Below are 11,518 nucleotides of genomic sequence, written 5' to 3' on the forward strand. Positions count from 1 at the left end.
CTTTGATGATATAATCATTCTTAAAATCTTTGAATTTGAAACTGATTGATCATGATAAATTTGATGTACTAATGTTTTGTGTATGAAAAAATTTTAATGGATTTTTTATTTCGCAATTAGCAATTTTATAATCAGGCAACATATAAAAACGAAAATTAAAATATAACAAAATGATTTGTTTCATTTCATATGAATGTAATTGTTAAGAAAATGATAAAGACATGCTAACCTTAAAGTCATGCTCAAAACACTGAGTTAGCATAATAAAATTAACAGTTGCATAAAGTGAAGGCACTGATTATTATTTATAATAGTTGAAAGTATTTTATTAGTAATGTTTAAATTTTAAATACTAATCCCGTGTTATTAGTTAATATTATGGGAAGTTTTTGGAATATTTAATTAATCCATATATATATTTTAACAACTTATTGGGGGGGGGGAGCAAAGATTTCAAAATTTATGGAAGCATGGTAAATGACTTTTAACCGGATTAACTATTTTTTTAAATTAATATGTAAATGGAATATGCTTGAAATGTAATGAGGAGCATGATTAAGTTACAAATAATAATAAATATTTTTTATTAAGTTACAATATAATTAAGGTGTGAATCTTAATGAATTTTTATAACATATTTTAATAATAAATGTTATAACTTTAAATTTTTTTTATAAAAATTGTGTATAGCTAGCTCTATTATTTTGAATATAAATCATAATAAACACTTTAATTATGTACTAATCAACGAGTAACACTAACATAACCCCAATTTATTGTAGTTGTATAAAAATAAAATTAATAAGTTAATATAATATTGGAATTATGTAAATAACTAATAAAAATGATATTTTAGGTTTCAATATCCTAAACAATTTTCGGAAGGCGAAAATGTGGAATGGGATTGAATCATATTTTTGGTATAAGTATTTGAATGTTTTAAATTAAGTAATTTTTCTTATAAGGCCATGAAAATAACACGATAAATGAGTTTACATAATTTTTCTTAAATTAAATATATTTAAATGTAAAAGTATAAAACAAGTAATAAAATATATGTTTTTAAGCATTTTGGTCTGAGTTTTGAAAGAAAATATTGAAAACTAAATATTGATATTATTGCTAAAATCATTTATACTACACAAAAAAGAAAATCATATGTAACATCCCGAAATTTCTAAAATAATATTTAATATATTATTTGCGTCGGGTGAAATAATTGAGTTAGTGGATTAATAATAATAATAAATATAAAAGGATGAGTAGGCTAATTAAAGAGAATTAATTATGAACCAAAAAGAAAAGATGGGATTTGAGTCCATGGGCTTAAGGGAGTATAAATACCCCTTAAACCCTAATCCTTTCCATTTCCATCCATATTTTCCATCTTATTCTCTCCACACCATAAAACACACACATAAACACCACCATATGTGGCCGTGAGTAAGAGGAAGATCAAAGACCAAAATCCGAGCCTAGATTCTTGTAAAGCTTGGATATTTAAGCAAGATACAACGTGTGACCTAACGAAAATCTAAAGGTACGTTCTTGACCTTAAAGTTTACGTTTTTATGAACGGTTTGTTATGAAACTTAAACCTAGAGTAGATCGGGTCTAGATGTTTCATAAAGTTGCAAACTTGATGATAAAAGTGGACTTAATCTATTCATTAGCTAAGGATCTAGCTAAAATAGGTTTAAAACCGATAAAGCTTTAAGCTTTAGGCCTAAAACGGGATAAAGGTTTAAACTTTATACCTAAAAAGGGTTGGATCTTGATAAGGAAATGCTAACGGATGTAAAACGGTTAGGATGAGTAGCAAAGGTGGCTAAAACCAATGATATGAACCATAAAACAGTTAACTAAGCTAAGAAAGAAATGAAAAAGATAGAAAAATGAGGACTGGAGGCATCATACATGGGTTTTCGGTCAACCAAGGTTCTCGATCAACCAAGGATCTCGGTCAACCAAGATTCCCGGTCATGAGTTGGGTTCTCTACCTTGGGTTTTCGGCCGCACAGTTCTCTGTTGGGCCTTGGGCCTGAGTCTAGTTGGGCCTGATTTAACTATGTTCACAAATGTTGAGCCCATATCTAATATAAAGCAAACTGGCCCATTATCTTAGGCTTAGCAAATAACCCAACTTATAAAATAATTTAAAATGTTAGTGGAAAATGTGTCAAGACAGTTAATGAAAATAAAATTTTTCCTAGCTGACCTGGCAGCTTAACCCCAGTCAGGGGCTCTGCCCCTTGGACCCCGCTGGGGGCTGCCGACCCTAGAACCCCGCTGCCAGGGGCGCTGCCCCCGGACCCCCGTTCGTTGAGGGCAATATTTAAACTAGAAACACGATATGGGCAGTGATAGTTAAATTGATACGTGTAATTGTTTACAATTAGTCGCGCACAGCTCAAGAAAGGGATAACCATAAACGGTGAACGTAACCACATTCAGGTGAGTTTCTAGCCCTTTCCTTGTTATGTTTTCGGGGTTGTGTGCATACTCGATGTGATTAGTTAATACACTTACCTTAAGTGGTAAGTGTATGCCATATATGATATATGTGATAGATATGAATGATTTCTTGTCGGTACGCGAATGGTTTTCGGATATTGCGCGTACCATCAGGTTTTAAATAAAGTATGAATATTATATATGGATGATGTATGATCGTTATGAATGAATGCTTGTCGGGGCGTGAACGATCTTCGGATATTGCACGTACCGACAAGGAGTATGATTGTTAAGTGAATGATGTGAAGAACGCCTAGAGTGTTCTTATGCTACGATGTAATTGTTGTATATGTAAAGTAAGTGTATGCAGGTACAGGAATGGCAAATGAGTTCTACGTCTGACGTAGCAAGTTAGGATGGCAAATCCCTCTAACTTCCGTTGGACATAGACTTGGCATGTGATGGCGTAGTCAAGGACTGCGGGTCTTATACGTGTTATAGATGATAGATGAGAACGTAGTTAAGGACTGTGGACCTTATACGTACTTCATATAGGAGCCAACATAGGAAAGGACCGCGGACCTTATACGTGCTGTAATTGTATTGTGGTAGCATAGGGGAGGACTGTGGACCTCGTACGTGCTATGAATTAGGTTGCAACATAGGGAAGGACGATGGACCTTGTACGTGTTGTTAATGTAGGATGGTATAGGGAAGGACTGCGGACCTTTTATGTGTTCACGACCTTGAGTATAGGTATAGACGGCGGACTATGAACGTACTCTCGGTGGACTAAGGTAAGTGATAATATGTATGTATGTATGTATGTATGTATGTATGTATGTATGTATGTATGTATGATAGAAGGGTAACTGGTTAAGTATGAATATGTATCTTCAGATATGCAAGTATGTATGATATGTGTATGTATTGTATGTCGCCTGATTAACTAGAACTCACTCAGCGTAGCTGACTTTTAGTATGCACGCAGGTGAATATGATTAATGAGCAAGAACGAGGTGGGCACATGACATGGATTGAACGGCTGGCATCTGAGGATGGAAGAAACAATGTTTTAAATGTAAAGTTTTATGTTATGGTGTTAAAGAAAAGACTAATGTTTTGTATCAAAGGATTAAAGTTAACGTTTCCGCGAAAGTTTTAATGAACTCTGATTTGTAAGAACTGTGTTTATGAGTAAACCCAACGTTAAAGTAGGGCTACCGGGTTCGGGGCCTTACATCATATAAATAAATTATAGATAGTTAATATAGTTACATTGTTAGAAATATAGATTATAATTATAATATTCAACTTCAATGATTTAATGCTAAACAACAAAAATATATATAATATGTATTCTCCATGTTTACAATATAACAAAATGTTTGGAGAAAATTAAGAAAATATATATTTTTCTTATTCAAATGCATTTGTGAAAATTTATATCAAAATTTGAAACCAATCTTACATAAAAAAAAATTATGCATTGCTACTCGAATCCCAATTTAAAAACAATTTGTAGTTAACTATACAAATCCAAATTATTTAACAATGATGCACCTTTATTTTCTTTAATTTGAAATTACATGTGGCTTTAAAATTTTATTCTAACAAGTCTATAACTTCAATTTCGATATTTCCTTATTTTCTAATTTCACCATTAATGTTAATGAATGAATCGGTTAGAATTTACATTTAATAAAAATATTGAGTTTATATATTGAAATTGTTTAAAAGATAAAGACCGTATATTGAAATGAGTTGAAAAAAAAATAAAGATGACTATGAGATTGACAAGTGACAAGAATTGTAGTATTTTATTATTGTAGATAGATAGATGTAACCCTAACTTAGTAATTAAGACATAACCATGTTAATGTTATCACAATTAAGAAAATAAATCAACTTGACTAACTTATCAACTTAGGTCATTCCATATTCACCGACTTGTGAATACGGTCCGAAATTACCAACTATTTCAAACATATTTTAAGATGTCTTTCGGACGTCCACAATAAATAGCTCTGATTCTAGGATATAGGTAGCGTTTGGTATGCAGTAATGACAGGGGGAATGGAATGATTCATCACATGGGAAAGAAGAAAGTGGTGTTTGGTTGCTCAATGGAATGAAATCATCCATTACATATAATAATGGATTTGTAAGAACTGTGTTTATGAGTAAACCCAACGTTAAAGTAGGGCTACCGGGTTCGGGCCCTTACATCATATAAATAAATTATAGATAGTTAATATAGTTACATTGTTATAAATATATATTATAATTATAATATTCAACTTCAATGATTTAATGCTAAACAACAAAAATATATATAATATGTATTCTCCATGTTTACAATATAACAAAATGTTTGGAGAAAATTAAGAAAATATATATTTTTCTTATTCAAATGCATTTGTGAAAATTTATATCAAAATTTGAAACCAATCTTACATAAAAAAAAATTATGCATTGCTACCCGAATCCCAATTTAAAAACAATTTGTAGTTAACTATACAAATCCAAATTATTTAACAATGATGCACCTTTATTTTCTTTAATTTGAAATTACATGTGGCTTTAAAATTTTGTTCTAACAAGTCTATAACTTCAATTTCGATATTTCCTTATTTTCTAATTTCACCATTAATGTTAATGAATGAATCGGTTAGAATTTACATTTAATAAAAATATTGAGTTTATATATTGAAATTGTTTAAAAGATAAAGACCATATATTGAAATGAGTTGAAAAAAAAATAAAGATGACTATGAGATTGACAAGTGACAAGAATTGTAGTATTTTATTATTGTAGATAGATAGATGTAATCCTAACTTAATAATTAAGACATAACCATGTTAATGTTATCACAATTAAGAAAATAAATCAACTTGACTAACTTATCAACTTAGGTCATTCCATATTCACCGACTTGTGAATACGGTCCGAAATTACCAACTATTTCAAACATATTTTATGATGTCTTTCGGACGTCCACAATAAATAGCTCTGATTCTAGGATATAGGTAGCGTTTGGTATGCAGTAATGACAGGGGGAATGGAATGATTCATTACATGGGAATGAAGAAAGTGGTGTTTGGTTGCTCAATGGAATGAAATCATCCATTACACATGGAATCTCATTCCATCAATACCATTCCTTCTCATCCCCCTTCTTTTTTTTCATTCCATTCCTCCCTCACCCTACTTTCTCAACACCACCACCACCTAAAAACAACCACCACCATTACCATCACCACCACCACCACCTGACCGCCACCGTCTCCGTCGCCACCACCTTCGCCGCCGCCGCCACCACTGTCGCTGCCTGAGAACCACCTGCGCCGCCGCCGCCCTACCATCGTCATCACTACCAATGCTACCACCGCCACCCCCACCACCAAAACCACCCCGCCTGATCACCACCACCACCATTTTTGTCGCCGGAGCTACCACCATTTTCGTCGCCGGAGCTACCATCACCACCGTCGCCATTTCAGTTTTTTTTTTAGTAAAAATAATATATTTTGGGACAGGGATATTTTTATTCTTTCTATTCCATTCCTACAATTTATTTTGGATACCAAACAACATAAAGTAATTATTCATTTCATTCCCATAGGTTAACCAAACAAGACAAAGGAATGGTAATGATCCATTTCATTCCCTTGTTTATTCCATTCCTTCTCTCATTTCATTTCCTCTTTATTCAATTACATCCAACCAAACATACCCATATTGTTAGTCTAGATATAAGTAGTTCCGGGTGATAGTTTCCGCATCACAAATTCCTAAACTATAAAAATTGAGAGTAGAAATTTAATAAAGACATACAATACAATATGGTATTAATTTTTGATTTAAAACTGGTCTAGTTTCAAACTTGTACTATAAATCCGACTCAAACTTCGTGTTAGCGATTCAAACGCACAATTTCTTGTATAAAAGACATCGTTTCATAAAGTTAAAAATAAAACTTTGCATATACTAGTAACGGAATCGAATCGAATCAAACTAAACAAGAAAGAGCCAATTTTCACAATAATTAGAAATGGATGTTAAGATATTTAATATAAATAAATTAACTATCTTATAAATAAATAATTAGAAATGGATGTTAAGATAGTTTATATGATGTAGGGCTACCGGGTTCGGGGCCTTACATCATATAAATAAATTAAAGATAGTTAATATAGTTACATTGTTATAAATATAGATTATAATTATAATATTCAACTTCAATGATTTAATGCTAAACAACAAAAATATATATAATAGGTATTCTCCATGTTTACAATATAACAAAATGTTTGGAGAAAATTAAGAAAATATATATTTTTCTTATTCAAATGCATATGTGAAAATTTATATCAAAATTTGAAACCAATCTTACATAAAAAAAATTATGCATTGCTACTCGAATCCCAATTTAAAAACAATTTGTAGTTAACTATACAAATCCAAATTATTTAACAATGATGCACCTTTATTTTCTTTAATTTGAAATTACATGTGGCTTTAAAATTTTGTTCTAACAAGTCTATAACTTCAATTTCGATATTTCCTTATTTTCTAATTTCACCATTAATGTTAATGAATGAATCGGTTAGAATTTACATTTAATAAAAATATTGAGTTTATATATTGAAATTGTTTAAAAGATAAAGACCATATATTGAAATGAGTTGAAAAAAAAAATAAAGATGACTTTGAGATTGACAAGTAACAAGAATTGTAGTATTTTATTATTGTAGATAGATAGATGTAACCCTAACTTAGTAATTAAGACATAACCATGTTAATGTTATCACAATTAAGAAAATAAATCAACTTGACTAACTTATCAACTTAGGTCATTCCATATTCACCGACTTGTGAATACGGTCCGAAATTACCAACTATTTCAAACATATTTTATGATGTCTTTCGGACGTCCACAATAAATAGCTCTGATTCTAGGATATAGGAAGCGTTTGGTATGCAGTAATGACAAGGGGAATGGAATGATTCATTACATGGGAATGAAGAAAGTGGTGTTTGGTTGCTCAATGGAATGAAATCATCCATTACACATGGAATCTCATTCCATCAATACCATTCCTTCTCATCCCACTTCTTTTTTTTCATTCCATTCCTCCCTCACCCTACTTTCTCAACACCACCACCACCTAAAAACAACCACCACCATTACCATCACCACCACCACCACCTGACCGCCACCGTCTCCGTCGCCACCACCTTTGCCACCGCCGCCACCACTGTCGCTGCCTGAGAACCACCTGCGCCGCCGCCGCCCTACCATCGTCATCGCTACCAATGCTACCACCGCCACCCCCACCACCAAAACCACCCCGCCTGATCACCACCACCATCATTTTTGCCGCCGGAGCTACCACCATTTTCGTCTCCGGAGCTACCATCACCACCGTCACCATTTCAGTTTTTTTTTTAGTAAAAATAATATATTTTGGGACAGGGATATTTTTATTCTTCCTATTCCATTCCTACAATTTATTTTGGATACCAAACAACATAAAGTAATTATTCATTTCATTCCCATAGGTTAACCAAACAAGACAAAGGAATAGTAATGATCCATTTCATTCCCTTGTTTATTCCATTCCTTCTCTCATTTCATTTCCTCTTTATTCAATTACATCCAACCAAACATACCCATATTGTTAGTCTAGACATAAGTAGTTCCGGGTGATAGTTTCCGCATCACAAATTCCTAAACTATAAAAATTGAGAGTAGAAATTTAATAAAGACATACAATACAATATGGTATTAATTTTTGATTTAAAACTGGTCTAGTTTCAAACTTGTACTATAAATCCGACTCAAACTTCGTGTTAGCGATTCAAACGCACAATTTCTTGTATAAAAGACATCGTTTCATAAAGTTAAAAATAAAACTTTGCATATACTAGTAACGGAATCGAATCGAATCAAACTAAACAAGAAAGAGCCAATTTTCACAATAATTAGAAATGGATGTTAAGGTTGAGAGGGCCACTCCACATAAACTGATAAAAGCCTAATAGTGAGGCTAGCCTAAAGTTATTGGTGTTTGAGTGAGCTTTTAGATTTGTTTATTTGTTTTTTGAAAATGCAAAAGCCACTTTTAAAAAACTCCATTTTAAAGCTTTTGGAGGAGTTTTACCAAACATCCTTTTCTTTTCAACAAACAAATAGCAAATAAGCAAGTTTTAGAAGCTCACCCAAACACCCCTAAGTACGGGAAGTGGTCCAGCTTTGTGGCTATGGGTTTGCAATCACTGGTTTTCACATGCCCATGTGACTCTTTTGTATGCCAATAACTGGATATTGATTGCAACAAATTGATAGGGTAAATGACATAATTTATTTTTCAAATTTCAACCAATCCACATTCTCATGGTCCCATGGGTCACTTCAACTTGCGCAGCAGCACAGAGCAGACAAATTGTAGCAGCATTCACCAACTCATACTCGTCACCAAGGAATAACATTTTATGTATAGGGTGCAAGTATAATTGCGTAGAAAGTTGTCACTTAGATATTTAAAAAACGACGTTTTGACACACACCTTTCTGTTTTGATGCGCACACTTTTCTATTTGAAACACGAGTATTTGTTAATGTTTGAATCTTCGTGAGATAGTCATACCACACTTTGTACTTGACAAATAGTTTTGCACGAATTTGAATGCTTTAATCACATACATGATACATGCATTCTAGAGTTCTCATGTTTTATTAATATTGAAGAAGTGGATATTAGATGATGAAACTTTTCAATTCCATGAATATTTGATGAAAAATGCTTCTAACTTCCAAATGTTAAACATATGTTAAAAGGGAACGAATTGCACATAATTGTAAGGAAGTTTCATCTAACCTGAAAACCGACCCCTTGAACATCACAATTTCTCATACCAATCGACCAGTTGAATACTCATTACTCATTGGGATCAAAAGATTATCTCTTTGGATCGAGATATACATTTATGACTTTAGACGCCTAAAAATCTCTCTAGTACCTTTTAATCTTAAAACACAATTCCAAATTTATTTTAACTGTCATGAAATCTTTAAAAATTCAAGTACATTTATATCAACTTTAAAATTCTTATAGTTGTAAGTTTATATAAAACAGACACCTATATGATAATTCTTGTACAAAGGGTGAAAATATATGAAGCATAGAAAACCACCAAAATGTGACACATGTATTTTAGGCGATGGACATAAATGTAATTAATAAGCATAAAACACCCATATAAAACTATGTACCAGCATAATCGCTTACATAATCACATATCAATTAGATAATTAGATACTTTTAGAACAATAAGAAAAACTATAACATTATACTCATAATAGATAATAACTAGGGTTTTACCCGGCGCGTTGCACCAGCCAGGTTGGTAAAATTCAAGTGTCGTAGGTCCCGACGTTGAGGTGATAAGTCGACTCCAATTCAATCGGTTTCGATGTCGCAAGTTAAAAATCAAAACTAAAACCTAAACATAAAACAAAAAAAATTATAAAATTGAGGTGGATAATGGGTGGTATCAGCCAGTAAAAACCGGACGTTGGGAAGACCCCCAAGTGTTGTTGATCTTGGGCGTTGAGACGGAGTGTACGCAAATTCGATCGGTTTCTGTCAAGTTCATTACAATACCAATGATAAAACAAAAAAAAAATTGGCATTCTGTTGGTTTTCGTTACGTGCATTACGATACCAGATTTAAAACAAAATGCGTTAAGTCTACGTGAATTCGGTCAGTAACCGTGACGCTCGTTGGGATACCAGAAAAAAATCGTCATTCAATCAATTTTCTTTATGGTACCAGAGTGAAAAAAACGGATAATATATCCATTGAGGTGCACGAATCGGTGGTGTCCATTGGTAAACTTGAGTGTTGGTAAAACTCGAGCGTTGTCGGTCCCGGACATTGAGGTGATGAGTCTATGCGGAATCAGTCGGTGGTGATGACGTCGCGGAATTGCAGAACATTCTAGGAGAAAAATCTAACCAACTTACTGACTTAGAAGCTAAACTTGAAGCTGCAGAAGCCGAGGTTGGGAAGCTTGAAAGGGATTTGCTAATTAGCCGGAATCTTCTAGACGAGTCTCAGGTAATGTTTGACCCGTTTTACATGTTTTCTTTTGAATTGATATACGCGTTTGACCAATTACAGTTAAAACATAACTTTATCAATCTTTTACAGATGAATTGTGTTCATTTAGGGAATTGTCTTCGCGAAGCCCGAGAAGAGGCCCAAACCCATCTTTGTGCAGCCAATAACCGAGCATCCGATTACAACAAACTACGCGGGTCCGCTTTAAAAATCCGCACCCTTTTCGAGCGCCTTAAATCCTCGGTTTCCTCTGCTGACGTGTCGTCTTTTGCCGACTCACTTCAATCTTTAGCTCAATCTCTCACCAAGTAAAACCCATAATTTTCAGCCTTTTGATGTTTTTCTAAAACTACTAGTTTTGATTATTTTATTTTATAAATTTCAGTTCTGCAAATGATAATGGAGACGACGGTACTGCTACTGAGCTTCGTGAATGTGTTCACGTACTTGCTAAACGAGTTGGGATTTTAGTGAGGCACCGGGCCGAGTTAATTGATCGGTACACAAAGGCCGAGGCGGCCCAACAACAGCTTACAAAGGAGTTGGACCAAAGTAAAGAGTTGGTCAACACTCTACATAAAACATCAAACCGAGAAACAGGTTTGTCTTTTTAAAACTTTTAAATGTAATTGTATATTAAATAAATAATAATCGTTATTTTGTAACGCAAGTGATAATAAATTAATGCTCGCGTAGGCAAACAAGGAGAAAATATCGTATTGTTGGTCAGGTTGTGCACATCGAGAGGCAAATCGTGAAACCGTCATCGGTGGTTCAAGCTGAGTGCAAGAGTGAGTCGAGGCAGTCAGGGTTGGTTTCGGGTCCGACTGAGGCTAGCCCATATGGTTTAGCGGTTGGGTGTGAATTTTTTGTGGTGACTGTAGCTATGTTGCCGGATACTGCGGTTCACCCGCCACCTGGCACTGCTTCCTGA

The 11,518-nt window shown here is 33.6% G+C and overlaps 1 protein-coding gene across 1 annotated transcript; it reads left to right on the forward strand.

Moving 5' to 3' along the window:
• The first annotated feature begins 10,004 nt into the window (after positions 1-10,004).
• Positions 10,005-11,518, forward strand: LOC143612133 (autophagy-related protein 11-like). The gene is made up of 5 exons (XM_077086192.1): positions 10,005-10,011; positions 10,427-10,581; positions 10,675-10,892; positions 10,970-11,143; positions 11,281-11,518. The coding sequence occupies exons 1-5, from the start codon at positions 10,005-10,007 to the stop codon at positions 11,516-11,518; spliced, it is 792 nt and encodes a 263-aa protein (XP_076942307.1).

Source organism: Bidens hawaiensis, unplaced genomic scaffold (assembly GCF_021521415.1).
Source record: "Bidens hawaiensis isolate Kalapana, Puna unplaced genomic scaffold, B.hawaiensis_p1.1 tig00033479_1, whole genome shotgun sequence".
NCBI classification, from domain to species: domain Eukaryota; kingdom Viridiplantae; phylum Streptophyta; class Magnoliopsida; order Asterales; family Asteraceae; genus Bidens; species Bidens hawaiensis.